Source organism: Hemiscyllium ocellatum, chromosome 6, assembly GCF_020745735.1.
Source record: "Hemiscyllium ocellatum isolate sHemOce1 chromosome 6, sHemOce1.pat.X.cur, whole genome shotgun sequence".
In the NCBI taxonomy this organism is placed as follows: domain Eukaryota; kingdom Metazoa; phylum Chordata; class Chondrichthyes; order Orectolobiformes; family Hemiscylliidae; genus Hemiscyllium; species Hemiscyllium ocellatum.
In genome coordinates, this window is record NC_083406.1 from 90,826,755 (window position 1) to 90,845,963 (window position 19,209).

The following is a 19,209-nucleotide window of genomic DNA, read 5'->3' on the forward strand; positions in this document are numbered from 1 at the left end:
ATTACTGGTGCCAATGCCTCATAAGTTGAAATCCATTTCTTTCACATCAATCTTTTGAGGCAGAAATTCAATACCTTGAATTAATTTAATCTTTGCCCTATGCAGAAATCATCTTATTTCCCTAGTCAGAGATTATTGATATCATTGCCCTGTTTTTTGATTTACTCCACCTAGTTGTTTGTACTCCTATGGCAAAACCTCTTTCTTAGGCCTATCTATGAAGTTATTAGAATGTGGACCATAACAACTAGACCCTTCTCCCATTCCAAGTTTTTCCCCAACCTATGGAAATGTCCTGAACCCTGACATTGAACAAGCAATTTTGTCTTCAGGACTCATTCTCATTTTCTGTATTAATTTTTCTCTCCCAAATTAAATGGATTTCTCTATTATGCTGCTGTAATCCGTTGCTCATCTTTCCTGTCCCTATACTCATTTACAAGGACTGTAGGAACCTTAAATCTGTTATACAAATGCAAAAGTTGGTGCTCTTCCTGTGTTACATTCTGAATCCTTATGTCTGTGTTATGCACAGCTAACTTACTTCCTCCTTGGTGCATCACAGTGTCAGAAATTTGAATTCAGTTTACTAACTTGGAGTCAAAGAACCTCAAGCTGCAGCACTTATTGCAAATGTGGTTGCTGTGGATACAGTGGTGTTCACCAGATCCCATATACAACAGCTAGAGCTCATCACCAGCCCTGTTATCTCTATTTCGTTTAATTTAACTGATTAGGTTTTCACGTTTTGAAATTTTCCTCAATAATTGATTGTAGTTATGTTAGTTAGTTTCATTAACTAAGCTTGATACAGTTTAATACAGTGCTTCTGTCTCCCTAGTTGTACTTTAATTTCAAGGAAAATGATGTAAAACTCATTAACTTGTCACCTATGAGCTCATCTAATTAATGTCTCTTGACTTCAGCACTCAGGTCCTGACATCTCTTATTCCTTCTCATCATTGTTTTATAAAAGACAGATCAGAACCCACTGTAATAAACTCTTATTAAGTATCCTGTCATAGAATGATAGAGTCATAGAGATGTACAGCACGGAAACAGACCCTTCGGTCCAACTCGTCCATGTCTAGCAGACATCCCAACCCAACTTAGTCCCACCTGCCAGCACCCGGCCCATATCCTTACAAGCCCTTCCTATTCATATACACATCCAGATGCCTTTTAAGTGTTGCAATTATACCAGCCTCCACAACTTTCTCTAGCAGCCCATTCCACACACGCACCACTCTTTGCATAAACAATTGGTCCCTCAGGTCTCTTTTTTATATCTTTCCCCTCTTACCCTAAACCCATGCCCTGTAGTTCTGGCCTCCCCCACCCCAGGGAAAAGACCTTGTCTATTAACCCTATCCATGCCCATCATGATTTTATAAACCTCTATAAGGTTACTCCTCAGCCTCCGATGCTCCAGAGAAAATAGCCTGGGCTTATTAATCTTCTCCCTATAGCTCAGATTCTCCAACCCTGACAACATCCTTGTAAATCTTTTCTGAACCCTTTCAAGTTTCACAACATCTTTCTGATAGGAAAGAGACTAGAATTGCGTGTAATATTCTAATAGTGGCCTAACCAATGTCCTGTACAGCCGCAACATGACCTCCCAACTCGCGTATTCAATGCTCTGACCAATGAAGGAAAGCATACCAAATGCCTTCTTCACTATCCTATCTACCTTGGCTCTACTTTCAAGGAGCTATGAACCTGCACTCCAAGGTCTCTTTGTACAACAACACTCCCTAGGACCTTACCGTTAAATGTACAGGTCCTGCTAAGATTTGCATTCCCAAAATGCAGCACCTCGCATTTCTCTGAATTAAACTTCATCTGCCACTCCTCAGCCCATTGGCCCATTTGATCAAGATCCGGTTGTAATCTGAGGTAACCTTCTTTGCTGCCCACTACACCACCAATTTTGGTGTCATCTGCAAACCTACTAACTGTACCTCTTAAGCTCACATCCAAATCATTTATGTAAATGATGGAAAGCAGTGGACCCAGCACCGATCCTTGTGGCATTCCACTGTTCACAGGCCTCCTGTCTGAAAAACACCACCACCCTCAGTCTTCTACCTTTGAGGGCAGTTCTGTATCCAAATAGCTGGCTTCCCTGTATTCCATGAGATCTAACCTTGCTAACCCTGAGGGAACCTTGTTGAACGCCTTGTTGAACTGAAGTCCATATAGCTCACGTCTACTGCTCTGCCCTATTCAATCCTCTTTGTTACTTCTTCAGAAAACTCACTCAAGTTTGTGAGACATGATTTCCCATGCACAGAGCCATGTTGACCACCCCTAATCGGTCCTTGCCTTTCCAAATACATGTACGTCCTGTCCCTCAGGATTCCCTCCAACAACTTGCCCACTATGACGTAAGGCTCGCCGGTCTATAGTTCCCTGGCTTGACCTTACCACCTTTCTTTAGTAGTGGCACCATGTTAGCCAGTCTCAGTCTTCCGACATCTCATCTGTGACGATGAATGATCCAAATATCTCAGCAAGAGGCCCAGCAATCAATTCCCTAGCTTCCCATAGAGATCTAGGTACATCTGATCAGGTCCTGGGGATTTATCCACTTTTATGCATTTCAAGACATCCAGCACTTCCTACTCTGTAATATAGACATTTTGCAAGATGTCACCATCTATTTCCCTATATTATACATCTTCCATGTCCTTTTCCACAGTAAATACCAATGGAAAATACTCATTTAGTATCTCCCCATTTTCTGCGGCTCCACACAAAGGCTGCCTTGCTGATCTTTAAGGGGCCCTATTCTCTCCCTAGTTACCCTTTTGTCCTTAATGTATTTGTAAAACCCTTTGGATTCTCCTTAAGGATATTTGTCAAAACTATCTGATGTTTCCTTTTTGCCCTCCTGATTTCCCTCTCAATTATATTCCTCCTGCCTTTATTTTTTTTCTAAGGATTCACTCAATCTATCCTGTCTATACCTGACATATGTTTCCTTCTTTTTCTTAATCAACCCCTCAATGTATGGAGTTATCCAGCATTCCCTATACCTACCAGCCTTTTTCTTCACCCTAACAGGAATATACTTTCTCTGGACTCTCGTTATCTCATTTCTGAAGGCTTCTTATTTTCCAGCCGTCCCTTTACCTGCGAACATCTGCCCCCAATCAGCTTTTGAAAGTTCTTGCCCAACACCGTCAAAATTGGCCTTTCTCCAATTTAGAACTTCAGTGTTTAGATCTGGTCTATCCTTTTCCATCACTATTTTAAATCTAATAGAATTATGGTCGCTGACCCCAAAGTGCTCCCCCACTGACACCTCAGTCACCTGCCCTGCCTTATTTCCCAAGAATAGGTCAGGTTTTCCATCTTCTCTAGTAGATACATCCACATCCTGAATCAGAAAATCGTCTTGTAGTCACTTGACAAATTCCTCTCCATCCCAGTCTATGGCAGTCCCAGTCTATGTTTGGAAAGTTAAATTCCCAACCATAACCAGCCTATTATTCTTACAGATAACCAAGATGTCCTTACAAATTTGTTTCACGATTTCCCACAGACTATTAGAGGGTCAATAATACAATCCCAATAAGGTGATAATCCCTTTCTTATTTTTCAGTTTCACCCAAATAACTTCCCTGGATGTATTTCCGGGAATTTCCTCCCTCAGCACAGCTGTAATGAAGTACTTATCAAAAACGCCACTCCCCCTCCTCTCTTGCCTCCCTTTCTGTCCTCCTTGTAGCATTTGTATCCAGGGCCATTAAGCTGCCAGTCTCTCAAGGACCTCCTTTTTAATTTTCTGCCTAACTCTCTCTACATTCTTCCTTCAGAATCTCATCCTTTTCCCTACCTATGTCAATGTTCCAGTATGTACAATGATCTCTTGCTTGGCCCTCTCCCCGTTGAGAATATTCTGCACCCTCTCTGAGACATCCTTGATCCTGGCACCAGGGAGGCAACACATAATTCTGATTTTTCGCTGCTGGGCACAGAAACATCTGTCTATGCCTTGGACTAGAAAGTCCCCTAATACAGTCGATCTCTCGGAACCCAACGTACCCTTCATTGCATTAGAGCCAGTCTCAATGCCAGAAACTTGGCTATTTGTACTACATTCCCTAGATAATCCATCACCCTCTACATTTTCCAAAACAACATACTTGTTTGAAGTGGGGAGAGCTACAGAAGAGTCATGCACTACCTGCCTACCTCTCTTACCGTTCCTGGAGTTAACCCATCTATGTGACTGTATCTGTGACTTTTCTCCCTGCTTATACTTGTCTTCCACCACACTCCCTTGCTCTTGTAAATTCCTCATTGCCTCTAACTATCACTCTAACTGATCCATTCAATCTGATAGGATTCGCAACCAATGGCATTTATTGCAGATATAATCCTCAGTAACACGTAAACTCTCCCTAAACTCCACATCTGACAAGAAGAGCATATCACTCTGCTAAGGGCCATTTTTGCTTCTTCCAATATGCAGACCCAGAAACTAGCACTGTCTTATTCCTCTACAAAAAACTGCTCCAGGCTAACTCAATACTTATGGCTTATATTTTTAAGTTTAATCAAGAGACATGTCTCAATAAAATGTATAATCAAGAAAGAACCCACTCTACTCACTACTGCAGATGTACAGTAAGGCCACACTTAAAACTATTTACTTATCTGTTTCTATGCTGTGACCATTCCCAAACAGGTTCCTCCAAGATAAGTTGTGAATTTCACTGTTTGTTAATTCTCCCAGATGTACTCCGATGTCCAGCGATTCATGAATTCAACAGCAACGGCAGTAGCTGTGCAGATTCACTGCTGTGACAAAGTTGTAATTGATCAAACCGATCTCTGTGCTACATAAGCTGCATGCTCTTCTTCATGCAGGGTCTAATTGGAGCTGCTTGTTATTAGTCAACTGAGATTCTTCCGCAGACATTGACCAGTTCGTCCGATTTGTTTGAGTTTAGCAGGATGTCAGCTTCCATTCTATACAATGGTGTTTGCATGGTGCTGAAGTCCAGTATTTTAACCCATTTTATATATTATTGTGTCAGGTAACCAATTCGCAGTAACCAAGAAGAAAAAAGCACATACATGTGTCAAAAAAGCACTTATACAATTAACCTTTGTGTTTACAATTTTTTATGCGTGGCAACCTATTGCTTGAGATGTGGGTGTTGCTGATTGGGCTAGCATTTATTGCCCATTCCTAATTCCCCTGGAGAATGTGGTGGTAAGCTGTTGTCTTTAACTGCTGAAGTGGATGGGTGTAGAGACTTCTACTGTAATCACACAGATGATGAGGAATTCCAGGATTTTGGTTTAGTGACAGTGAGGGAGCAGCTGTTTAGTTCCAAGAGAAGATGATGTGTGGCTGGGAGGGGAGCTTGCACTTGGTAGTGTTCCTATGTATCTACTGTTGATGGTCTTCTTATTCATGGATAAGTTATCTATCTGATGTAGTACTCAACCATACACGACAAAAAACATGATTTCAAACTGGGCATTTTTTGATAACAACAAACATATTGTTACGCAACTTCATGAATTTATCTTTTTTCCTTGCAGAATAAGGATCCTAAAATGGCTCGTGTTGCACTTGAATCGTTATACAGACTATTGTGGGTCTACATGATAAGGATCAAATGTGAAAGCAACAATGTTACACAGAGGTAATAGATGTATTAAGGAACCATGATCATCATGCTAGATTTTAAAGATCTTGGATATATTTTTCTTGATCCAAGATTTTGACTTGCAGGAGCATTCAGATGCCGACTGCACCACACTTTTGATTTTATCTTTATTGACTTCAGTGTTTGCACGTTGCAGTCTATGATAGAACCAGGGCTTTTTCCTGCCAAATTTAACAAGAAGTGGTCATCAGTGAGGAAAACTTTAACATAGAGTGCTGAAGGGCAATTTATTCATATTTTTTGCTGTACTTGAAAAGGGTAATGAAAAGCAAAAGAAAACTTAAGGATTGTAGTAAGATCATAAATGAGTTTCTGTAACATTCCATAGCAGTGTAGTTAGTTTTAAAATGCCCATGTATGAACTAGATTTACAGAGGAACCTCGATCATCCAGCATTCGATTATCTGAATTTCGGATTATCCGGACAAGACCGCAAGGTCCCAATACTTGGCTAAACTGTGTTATCCAGCATTCAGTTATCCGAACGTTTGATCATCCGAACAAAATGCTCCCCATCTGTGCTGTTCGGATAAGTAAATATTGAAAATAGTTTTCTGTTTCTATTTTGTGATGGGGTTATATTCAGTCATTGGTAAGAGTATTACAGTGGAGAAGAATAAGAAAGGGAAATAGTGCAGTATTCAAGGAGTTCTATAACTTACGGAAGTTGCTCCCTTCAGCAGCAGGTCTATTACTAAATCAGTAGGTACACATGTAATTCAGAGCGACAGAGCATGCCAAGGCTGAACATCAACAGAGAGGCAGTGATTGAGGTGGGTCAACTAGGCTATGAATTCCCTGTAAGATAGTCAAAAATCTGCCACTTATTCCTCATGTAAGGCAACCTCACCACTATCATTTTTATGACATAAAGGTCTTTCAGACACCTACAACAACAGAAGGTACTTGCTACTATCCTTTGGGTACCTATGACAGTTTATTTTTTTCACAGCACTGAGCCTTTGCATGTAACAAGCAACTTACTAGTGAGTTGAAAATTGCATTTGGTTGTGTACAGTGAATGAGTTTGAACACTTTATTACGTAGGAGCAGGAGCCGTCCACTCAGCCCTTCAAACCTGCCCGGTCATTCAGTCATTAGTGGCTGATCTGAATCTTCATCCACATTTGTTTTCATACCCTTTAGGACTCTTATGTAACAAATATCAATCACTCTTAGTTCAGAATTTTCCAATTGACTATCCTTGACAGATTTTTTGGGGAAGAAACATAGCGACATAAAAAGTAAGACCAGCAGTAAGCTATTTGTAACTCTGAGTCACCCCACCATTCAATATGATCTTGGCTGATCCTCCATCTGAATGCCATATTTCCGATACTTCACATACCCCTTGATGTTTTTAATATCTAAAAATATATTTATCTCCTTGAGTATATTGTGACTTGGCCTCCACAGCCTTCTATGGTATAGGATTCCACAGGTCCACTACCCTTTGAATGAAGAAATTTTTCTTCTTCTCATCCAAAATGGCCTACCCGATATCCTGAGACTATCCTTTGGTTCAATAATGCACCATCAGGAAGAACATCCTCACTGCATCTAATCTAGCTGGCCCCTTTAGAATTTTATGGTTTAATCAAATTCCTTCTCATTCTTTTAAAATCTAGTGAATACAGGGTCAGTTAGATCAATTTATTTTCATAGGTCAATCCTGCCATCTCTGTTATGAGCTTCATGAACCTCTGCTGCACTCCCTCTATAGCAAGTGCATTCTTTCTTAGATAGGGAGACCAAAACTGCATGCAATATTCCAGATGTGATCTTACAAAGGGCCTGTATAACAGCAGTAAGACATCCCTACTTCTGAACTCAAATAGCATTCCAGATATCCACATCCCCATTACTGCATATAACAGTAGGTAATAATGTTTACAATTTTAATAATTTCCAACTCCCAAATAGCTGAAATATTAATTTCTCGCATGCAGTGAATTTTATCCTGTCATAGGTATCGATATTTTGATTTACCGGATTGTATCTGTTGCACTTTGTGTAACAACATTAAATTGTAAGAGGACAATTCTTACCAGGAGTACATTGCCTCTCCTGCTGTGGCATTTATAATGTATTTTGTATATTTGTACAATTTCATTTCAACTCCTTCAAATGCTGCATCCGGAGTAATATTTGTATGTCAATTCAGTGATTTTTTTTTCTTTGTACTTACAACGATGGATGCTTTCCTTTATTCTTATATTCATACCGTACTATAGTCTTAGAGAGCAGAATCCTTTGCTCTGGAGAGCTACAAAGTGGTCATGGAAATGAGTTACATTTCCTCACAGGGTTGGGTCTGCTTTTTATGCATGGAAGAGGAGCACATTTACAGATTGGACAGTATTTACTCCAGCTGTTACCTTCTGGCATCACAGATCTTTGCGCCATATTTAAAGGGTATTCAAATAGACATTCATTCCCTGCAAGCCAGGACCATTACTTGGATCTGCTTGGGTACCTGCAGCTATACATTCTGGCGCTCCACCCTTGCCCAGTCAGTCAGCTTTTCTTCCCATGCCAGCTAAATTTCAAAGATCCTAATTACAAACTTTGTCCTGCTTCTTGAAACTGTACTTTGGCGCCTCATGCAATTAAGTTTTCCTGCCCATGTTAATTCCTCCTCCCAGGAACAGCCCTAGATTCCGCATAGTCTCTATTTAGATGAAGTTAAAAATCACACAACACCAGGTTATAGTCCAACAGCTTTATTGGGAAGCACTAGCTTTTTGACTGCAGCTCCTTCATCAGGTAGCTGTGAGACAGGATCATAAAAAAACAGGATTTATAGCAAAACATCAGTGTCATGCAACTGAAATGATATATTGAACAAACCTAGATTGCTGTTAAGATTTTAAAGATGAGGTGACATCTCAGCTCAGACAATGCACTAATGGTGTGAGGTCATGCACGCACTCACACACATTTAAAAGTCTATGGGATGAATTTGCATTTGCAGAATTATATTTGCAGATACATTCTATTTTGTTCAAAAAGCGCACAACCTACAGGCAGTCAATCCGTGTAATGTGTTATAACTTCCTAATTCGGAAAGAGAACCAGTGTCACTCAAGATTGGGATGTAGACAGATTCTAAACTTACACCTTTAATTCATTGTCTGAGCTGAGATGTCACCATTTTTAAAAAACTTTGTTATCTCAAGAATGTGACATAAAAGAAGTTCTGAGGTGGAAGTTTTAATGAACTGAAACCTGCAACCCATTCTAAATGATGAAATACTTAACAGTAATCTAGGTTTGTTCAATATGTCATTTCAGTTACATGACACTGTAATCTTTTGCTATAAATTCTGACATCAGGTAATCCTATCCCACAGCTGCCTGATGAAGGAGTAGCTAGTGTTTTCAAATAAACCTGTTGGAAATCTGGTGTTGTGATTTTTTAAAAAATATTTTTTATTGAAAAAATTACAAAAATATTAAAATATAACATTATAACAACAAAAACAACAATAAACTCTATAAAAGTACTCACATCTACACGCATTACATATCAATAAATAAGTAAATAATGCAGCTCAGCATAACAAGACCCCAGCTCTCAACCTTCAAGAGCATCAATTAATAAACCCACTTTTGCTCGAAATTCTTCCTGTCAGGACATTAGACTTATTAAACTAAACTAGCATGGCTAGACAAAAGCCATATTTAAAATGGCAGACATATCTGCTTCCAAATAATTCAAAAAGGGCTGCCAAATCTAATAAAAATTGTCTATTTTCTCATGCAAAATATTTGTAAGAAAGTCCAAAGAAATGTGTTCCACAATTAGCTTATGCTCCCTCCTCCGACAGACCCAAGGGGTTATCAGACACCCAGCACATCAGAATGTTCTTCCTCGCACAAAAAGCGAAGATGCTAAAAAACTTTCTCCCATGTACATATAAGGAAGATAAAATCGACAAACCCAGGAGAAAAGGAACTGGTTCCACCTCGAATTTGGTCCCCAAGACCCCCTCTATTACTCCTGCCAGTGCTCCAATACGTATGGAGCTTGTGGCAGGACCACAAACAATGAGTGAGGGTACCTGTATTTATTTTACATTTGGGGCACATTGAAGACGCACCCTGCATAAATTTTGCAAGATGCTCTGGGGTCAGCTATGCCCCATGAAGAATCTTTAACTGCAAAGCATGGGTCCTATTACATATTGATATTGTCCTCGCACTCTCACAAATGTCCTCCCAAGTGTCCGGAATGATCTCCACTCCTAACCCTCTCTCCCAGACCTCCTGCAATTGCTCGATGTCACACGAGGTACATCCCCCCCCCAACAAACGATAGAGAGTACACACTGAAAGAGTGCTTTTAACCTGAAGCATCTCTTTTCCATATCAGATCTGTAACACTCAGTCAGGAATGTAATCTCTTTTCGGATACAATCTCTGATCTGAAAAAAACTGAAGAGGTCCCTGCTTGATAATCCGTACATATGAGTATTTGATCAAATGACATTTGCGTTTCATCTTCAACCAGGCCATCCAAACAAGAGACACCTCTGTCCGCCCAGGGCTTAAATCCAGGATCCATTGTCCCTGGCCAGAAACCTGGCATTCCAACTATGGGAGTATGGAAAGATGTTTTCGACATATTACCCTTCATCTATCTCTTGCCCTCCACATTTTGACAGTATTAATAACTATTGGATTGCGGCAATGTTTCCACAACTATCCTAATTTTGTCCAGAAACAACAGGTTAATAAGAAGACACTTTGCCTGGGAGGCCTCAGCAGCCAAACATATTGATGCCAAGTCCTCACAAGCCTAATCACTCTCAAAAAAATAAAAGGAAGCTAGCTCAATTGATATCTTCTGACATCTGGGAGATCCACTCCTCCCAAACTCTGGGGCATTTACAATTTCATAAGAGGCTGCTTATGATGCCAAATAAAGGAACTAAACCAAACATTTAATTTCTGAAATATTTGTCTAGGAAAAAGCATCTGCAGAGGATGCAATAAGCAAGGAAAAACATTCATTTTAATAAAAGCAACTCGACCTAGCCGTGATATTGGAAGAGTCCCCTATCTTTGAACGTCTTGTTTAATCTTGTCAAACAAATGAACAAAATTAGCCTTGAGTAACTGAACAAAACTAGAGGTAACAGAGCGCCTAACTAAAGAATGCCTCCCTGTCCCCTAAGACCCCCATAGGCATTGCCTCCAATTTTGAAAAATTGATCTTATAACCTGAGAAAAAGCCAAATGAACTAATGCATTGTGTCAATACATTGCGCCGAAATTGCTGGGTTCAAAAGGAAAATGAGAACATCACCCAAATATAGTGTGATCTAATGCACCTTCGACGCTCCCTTTGGGGCACCTATATTAGGATCCCTACGAATGGCCTCTGCCAGTGACTCAGTCACCAATGTGAAGAACGGAGGTGAGAGGGGACAGTCTTGCCAACTACCCCTACTGATATTAAAATGATCAGACCTTATACCATTAGTGAGAACCACCGCCAGAGGATCACTGTAAAGGACCCTTACCCATCTAGTAAACACTTCACCCAGACCAAACACTCCAGGGTATTAAAAAAGACATGGCCATTCCACCCGGTTAAATGCCTTTTCCATGTTCAAGGAAACCACCAATCTTTGAACTGACCCTAGCTGGCACACTTCAATCATGTTAAGTAGTCTCCTAACACTATTAGAAGATCTGCAACCCTTTATAAAGCCTGTCTGATTCTCCTTAACAACAGAGGGCAACACCCTTTCCAACCTGAATGCTAGGGTTTCCGATATAATTTTAAAATCAGAGTTTAAAAGCAAAATGGGTCTGTAAGAAGCACAGTCTGCCGGGGTTTTCCCTTTCTTGAGGATAAGAGAGATATTAGCATTTCTCAAGGGTGGCAGGAGGCAAATCTGACAATATGAATAGTTATACATGTCTAGCATTGGTCCTGACAGTATGTTTACAAATTCTTTATAAAACTCACTGGGCAAGTCATCAGGGCCAGGCGCCTTTCCACTTTGAAGTTGCCTCACTGCCTGTTGGGTGATTTTTAAATTAGTCCACTCCAGTCCAACACCAGCTCCTCCACATCATGGCTTTCTAAATAAACTCTTCTTGACTGGCTTTACCTTTCTTCCAAGTCACTAATGCTATACAAAGTAAACTAAGATGTTGTGCTCTTGGCCTTATGCACTAGCAATCAAAACCAAAAATTCTGACACAGAATTTCCCCAGCTTTATTGTCGGTGAACAGTTTAGTTAATGGGGTAGGAAATTCAGGGGAATTGACATTATTGGGATCCCAATGTGATTTTGGCTCCTTCCTATGTTAACTAGGGTGACTTATAAGTACAACAGAAAATCTCTGTGGATCTGGCAGGAAGCCAAATTATGTAGTTTGAAAGATAATTAAGAGCCTTTTGACTAGGAGGAACAACTTTAACAGGAAGGAGTAGCAGCTGCATTTTCTACTGCCATATACAGCTAGAGGAGATGTCCAGAATCACATCATGAAGGAGGCGATACCCTCAACATCTGATATATAGCCAAATGCCCTATATCAGAGTCAAGGGGAGAGCTTACGGCAGTAGGGGCTAAGGAATCATTGAGAAGGTCTTTTTATTCTTCTTCCCCGTCAGGGTAAGCTACGCGTCCTTGCTAACTGTGAGCACTTGACTGTATTTGTGTGTTTCATTCAGCCAGCCAGATTAAACTTTGGTTGATACTTTGCGAAGTGACACCCAGAATGTCCAGGCCACTGTTATGGGCCTGTGTGCACTCAGTGACCTGCCATATATAACTCTCCCTGAGATCAATCACTCTTGCAATGTCTGTGGCTTCAAAACACTTAGGTTAGAGATGAACACCGACATTTTCTTTAAAAGATGCAGAATGCCTTGGAAAATTCTGACAGATACACACATATTTCTCTATGCTGCTCTACAAATACCCATTTGATCTGTGAATGGAGGAACTCATCATTTGTGTCTAACCAAATAAGGCTTGAAGTGTCCTGCACACTTGAGTAAGGACTTTCACTGCTATCTCTGTCTCCAGCAGCTAGTTATTCCTGCTCATTGTGTGCCTCTATCTATCTGAGATGGTGGACAGAGTGAGGTTTGTGTACAAATGATGTGCACGGGTGTCATATAACAGTGCATTGTGGTGTGCTGATCTCTGTCTGTCATCCCCACAGCTGCCGCCTCCTCATTGTGTAAACTTTGACTGTTTACCTATGGGAGATGAAAGACATGAGTTGATGCTTAATTTAGGGGATTCAACATATTGTCTCGCTATCACCATTGTTAACAGCTAACCCGAGAATGCAACTTTTAAAAGAAAGATTTTGTGATTTACACATGAAAGAAGTGAAACTATCGCTGGATTCTAACAGATGAAAGGCTTAACAGACAATCAATTTTTCAATGTATACATCAGTTACATCACACTGCAAATTTTTGCTATAAATTCTATGTAACGATCGAGCCCTCCACTATCACCTGATGAAGGAACATCGCTCCGAAAGCTAGTGTGCTTCCAATTGAACCTGTTGGACTACAACCTGGTGTTGTGTGATTTTTAACTTTGTACACCCCAGTCCAACACCGGCATCTCCAAATCATAATAATGGGGAAATAGGGTCAGCATTATCTGTATTCTAACACTTATCATTGATTCAACATGAGCGATGATTGATTGCCCTATGGTAATGTCTTTAGTTGTCACCAATAGTTGGATTTTATGTGTTTTTATGTTACCTACTTAACTGGGAAAGGTGCCAGGAGTGGGGTGTGGGATGGTGGTAAGTGTGGACCTGACAAGGCAGCTTCATGTTACCTACTTAACTGCACCTCAGTTTTATCAGTGATGGGGTTTGCACTGAGTAGTCTGCTTAATTCATGTCCACCCAAGGGTTCACCTCCTCCAACATTTTTGTTTTCATGGTCCCCAATGCCTCATCTTCACCATGCTCATCCAGTCCCTATACACATTGATCCACCATGATGAAGCCCTCCTATCCCTCTGTGTCTTCCTCTCAGGCCATCCCAACCAGTACTCTTCCACCGACACCCTCATCCACTGAACTGGTCTCATCCTCAACAACTTCCTCCCACTTTCTCCAAACCAAAGGGGTAGCCATGGGCACCTACATGGGACCCAGCCTTTTTAGGGGTATGTGGAACAGACCATCTTCCACATTTACACTGGCACCAGCCCCACCTGTTCCTCCACTATATTGATGACTGTATCGGCGGTACCTCGTGCTTCCACGGGGGGGTTGAACAGTTCATCAGCTTTACTAACACCTTCCACCCCAACCTCAAATTCACCTGGACCATCTCAGACACCTCCCTCCCCTTCCTGGACCTCTCCATCTCTGTCTCCGGCAGCCAACTAACCATGGACATCTAATACAAACCCACCAACTCCCACAGCTACCTAGACTACACCTCCTCCCACCCTACTTCTCCATCCTTTATTCCCAATTCCTCCGCATTTGCCACATCTGTTCCCAGGATGACCAATTCCACCCTAGAAAATCCCATATGGCCTCCTTCTTCCAAGATCGCAGGGTTGACGATGCCCTCCAGCGTATCGCCTCCATTTCCTGCACACTGCCCTTGAATCCCACCCCTCCCAATGCAACAAGGACAGAAAGTTCTCACTTTCCACCCTACTAACCTTCACATACATCGCATCATCCTTCACCATTTCTCCCACCTCCAAACAGACCCCACCACTTGAGATATATTTCCCTCCCCACCCCCAACAGTGTTCTGGAGAGACCATTCCCTCCACAACTCTCTCATCAGATCCACACTCGCCACCAGCCCACACCCCACTCCTGGCACCTATCCCTGCCACCGTAGGAAGTGCAGAACCTGTGCCCACACACCATTCCCCTCACCTCTATCCAAGGCCCCAAAGGATCCTTCCACATTCTACAGAAATTTAATTGTACTTCTACCAATGTCAACTACTGTATCCATTACACCCAATGTGGTCTCCTCTACATCGGGGAGACAGGACATCTTCTTGCGGATCATTTCAGAGAACATCTCTGGGACACCCGCACCCACCAACCCCACTGCCCCTTGGCTGAACACTTCAACTCCCCCTCCCACAGTGTTAAGGACATGTAGGTCCTGGGCCTCCTCCACTGCCAAACCGTTGCTACCTGATGCCTGGAGGATGAACGCCTTATATTCCACCTTGGGACTCTGCAACCACACGGGATAAATGTGGATTTCAGCAGTTTCCTTATTCCCCTCCCCCACATTATATCAGTCCCAAGCCTATAACTTGGCACCGCCCTTCTGACCTGTCCATCACCTTTCCCATCTATCCGCCCCACACCTTCCTTTGACTTATCACCTTCCCTCTTAACCTCAACTACCTATCGCTTTCGCAACTACCTCCCCCCCCCCCGCCCCCACCAACCCCACCCCCTCCCCTTTATATCTCAGCTTCCCAACCCACAAGTCTCACTCCTGATGAAGGGCTTTCGCCCAGAATGTTGATTCTCCTGCTTCTCGGATGCTGCTTTGACCTGCTGTGCTTTTCCAGCACAGGTCTCGACCTTCATCCTGCCAAAGCCAGGATTTAAACAATGGTGGGAAAGTCTGGGCTTATCAGAGGTCCCTCTCTAATTTGTTACCCTGTCTAGTTTTACTCTTAAATCCTGACCCCAATACCCCTCAATAGGCCTAATGATAAACACTGGCCAAGACCCCCAATCCAGCTCTTCAAACCACGAGTACCGTGCTAACAGTTACCATTGTTTCAGGTGGCACAACTCCTGATTTGCTGGAGTTCTCCAACATGTCTCCAAGGAAGGGAACTGGTCCTTCAACCCTATTAGTGGCACATGGGCATTGTGCCTTCAGGGCAGCCATTCTCCTCACAGTTGTGATCCCCTGAATTTTATCTGGAGGTAAAGACCATATATTCCAGAAAACCATGCCCTGGTCACCTCAGACTCTGGGCCTTTACTGCTGTTATCTTGCCAACTTCCAGGATTCCTTATCTATAAATGCCAGTTCCAATCTAGTTCTCTGCTTCTTGGCATTATGAGTTCTCTTTTCCTGGCATGAGAAGGAACTGAGAGTTAGGATTGTGAGGATGGAAGATGGAAATATGAGAAGGGTGACTGAGGACCTTAAGTTACGGATCAGTATATGCGATGTCCATTTAGATTGTGATTTGAGAAAGATCGTGGAGAAAAGGTAAAGGGATGGTATCAAGACAATTTTGGGGAGGTGAGAGAGTGATGGTAGCTATTGAGAGTTACAAAGTATTCACCTTGCTCGATCTCTTGAAGTCATTGAATCTTTTCTGGCACTGAATTCAGGTTCTTAATACAATACTTATGTGCACTCCACACCAGCAACTTCATTTCATGTCTGCTTGGTGAAACCTGCCTTTATGTAGAATGTATTCATTGTAGCATCAACTGCCTCATTCCATCCTCCCTCCTCGATTGATCAGGAAACCTGGAGGCGGGCTGCTAATAGGTTTGCTTTGAGGATAAAACAATAAAACAAATTAGGTGTTGCATTCCTAACTTGTAAATGGCCCTTTCTTTGCAGCAGAGACTAATGTAGTAAAATGTTTCCTCATAATGTCAGCAGTTTTGTTACCAAGAAGGATACCTAAACTTTGGGTTTACGCTATTGGGAGGCAGAACTCCTTGCCGCCATTGCAAACTCAAGAACACTCACTATCCAGTCGTCCCATGTTACATTCTGATTTTATGTATCCTCTGTGTACTTGGAACTTTTTTACACAACTCCCTGCTACCTGATGAAAAGGTCTACAACTTATCCGGTGCTAAAGTTAACAGTGACTTAAGACCTATGCAATAATAAGACCTCTATGAAAATTGGCATTCTTCCATTTTGCATAAGCATTGTGTTTGAGAATGGTTTTTATTGAGGATTACTGGATTCCATATTCCCTCAGATCTTTGGTGGGTGCAAAATTACAATTTAAAAATGAAATTATTGAATTTTTTCAGAGAAAATTGTCATTCTAGTCTTATTTTTACTGTTAATAGCAAAAAACCTCAAAGGTTATTGCAATGTCTTTTCCTTTTAAACTTTACAACAGTTGTCTGTGAATCACTAAAAGTTGCTTGAAATGGGAATACTCAAGGAAGAGAAGTGGTTAATTGACTTGAAGCTGTCAGATTTCATGATCGGCTAATGTTTATTAAAATTGAGCAAATGTAATACTTCATTCTCAGTGTGATTACATGTACTGTAACATTTTCATCATTTTCCTTAGAGAAAAGTATTTAGTCAATCATCAATCTCTTTCCTTTATAGTCGACTTGGAAGCATTACAACTACACTTTTTCCCAAAGGATCTCGCAGTGTTGTGCCCAGGGATATGCCTCTCAACATTTTTGTGAAAATCATACAATTCATCGCTCAGGTATGGAAACTGATTACAAATTACTCCATCTGTTACATTTACTTTGTTCTTGCTCAATGACATGATAAATTTAAATGAAAATAAACAAGATTCATTAGTAACTTGATAATATTCTAAAAATCGTATTAAAAAATATTATAACAATTGAAGAGATTCAGATGTCTTTAATGCAGAATCTTAAAGAACAGATGGTTGCAGCAGGAAAACAATTTTGGAAAAGTATATATTCCATATGTCAACGTACAAAGAATTTGTTGGGAATCACATGATTGCTCACATTGAAGTTGGGGAAGACAGAGCTGCTCATGTGCAGACGGAATTTTGCATCCCTCCATGTGAGCTGGTGTTGGAGGAGGCATAATGTTTTGTGGGATGGGGAGGAGATGGTGTGTCTGTGGCCCACCTACCTTCACTAGACTATTAGGTGGAGATGGTGAGTACTCTAACAAATTGACCCCTTTAATTGGTCACTTAAAACACTCCTCCCATCGCTGCTGGCATTTTGTCCACCTGGTCCACTCCTGCTTCACTCCCAATACCCCTCCACAGACCCATGTCACCTTCCTCTGCAACTGCAAGAAGTGTAACACCTGTCTGTGTACTTCCTCCTTCCTCCATATCCAGTAGTCCAAACACACCTTTCAGATGAAGCAGTGGTTTACCTGCACTTTGCTCAATCTAGTTTACTCCATACGTTGTTCATAATGTGGTCTCTCCTTCATTGGTGAAATGAAGTGCAGATTGCGTGACCACTTCACAGAGTACTTAACATTCTGTCAACAAAAATAGATCCTGAGCTTTCAGTTGCCTGCCACCTCAACAAGCCACCTTGTTCCCTAGTCAGCATCTCTGTCTCAGCTTGCTGCAGTGCTCCAGTGAAGCTCAGCACAAGCTGGAAGAACATCACCTCATTTTCCATTTGGGAACTCAACAGATTTCTGGACTTAATATCGAGTTCAACAATCTTTGGCTTGACTTTTCCCATGCCCTTACCCTAACTCCCACACACCAGACCTTGTTATCATATAGTCTGCTATTACACACAGACCATTGTGAACCACTAACAGTATCAATTAGCAGTTATTCAGTCTCCTAGCCTGATCACTATCCACTCCTTTGTCTGTCCAACTGTTTTTTTTTCTTGGTTTCTATCTCTGGCTATAATTTACTCCTAACCCCCTCCACCCCACCCATCTTATGCATAAAAAACAACATTTTCCTAGCTACCATCAGTTCTCAGGAAGGATCACAAAACGCTAACTCTGACCTCTCTCCACAGATGCTGCCAGACCTGCCTACTGAGCTTTTCCAACAATTTCTGATTTTTGTTTCTGATTTTCAGCATCCACAGTTCTTTTGTTTTTTTCATATATTCATGTTTTCTTTGTAAATTTTGAATATTTTCAGTGCTTCTGTATAAAATTGCTAACTATGCTCAATGTTATAGTAATTTTAAGAAATATTTTTCACTTATCAGGAGCGATTAGATTTTGCTATGAAAGAAATCATATTTGACCTTCTTAGTGTTGGAAAGTCACCAAAGACCTTCAGTCTGAATCCTGAGGTATTTATTGTTTTCTTCCAAAATATTCTTGTCTTAATTTAAGAATTTTTTTGGATAATTGTATTTATATAGAAAAAGTTCTTTTTAACCAGTAATTTCAAACTTAATCACAAAAAATAAATTGTTTAGTTACAATGTACAGTAAAGTCTAAACTAACGGCCAACACTGTTTACCAGCTTGCTACCATTGAAAGAAGCTAAAAACTTACTGAGTCTAATTGAAACTGTGTGGCCATAACCAATTGCAGCAGCAGCAACTATCTGCTCTGGGTTTACTGCTAAATCTCGTGCAAAAATGTGTTTTACTATTTAAATTATGATTAAAGTTTGTGAGAAGATTTGTAGCTTGGGTGCTTGTTGTTGTGCTTCTGTTCGCCGAGCTGGGAATTTGTGTTGCAGTAGTTTCGTCCCCTGTCTAGGTGACATCCTCAGTGCTTGGGAGCCTCCTGTGAAGCGCTTCTGTGATCTTTCCTCTGGCATTTGTAGAGGTTTGAATCTGTCGCTTCCGGTTGTCAGTTC

At 41.2% G+C, this 19,209-nt stretch overlaps 1 protein-coding gene across 8 annotated transcripts in view; it reads left to right on the forward strand.

The window, feature by feature from the left end:
* Positions 1-19,209, forward strand: part of LOC132816485 (protein furry homolog) — a 397,881-nt gene that overhangs the window by 194,634 nt on the left and 184,038 nt on the right. For all 8 annotated transcript variants that reach the window (XM_060826132.1, XM_060826128.1, XM_060826135.1 and 5 more), the window contains exons 12-14: positions 5,566-5,669; positions 17,018-17,126; positions 18,604-18,690. In XM_060826132.1, coding sequence (XP_060682115.1) covers positions 5,566-5,669; positions 17,018-17,126; positions 18,604-18,690 — 300 coding nt within the window. The remainder of the gene's footprint in view (positions 1-5,565; positions 5,670-17,017; positions 17,127-18,603; positions 18,691-19,209) is intronic.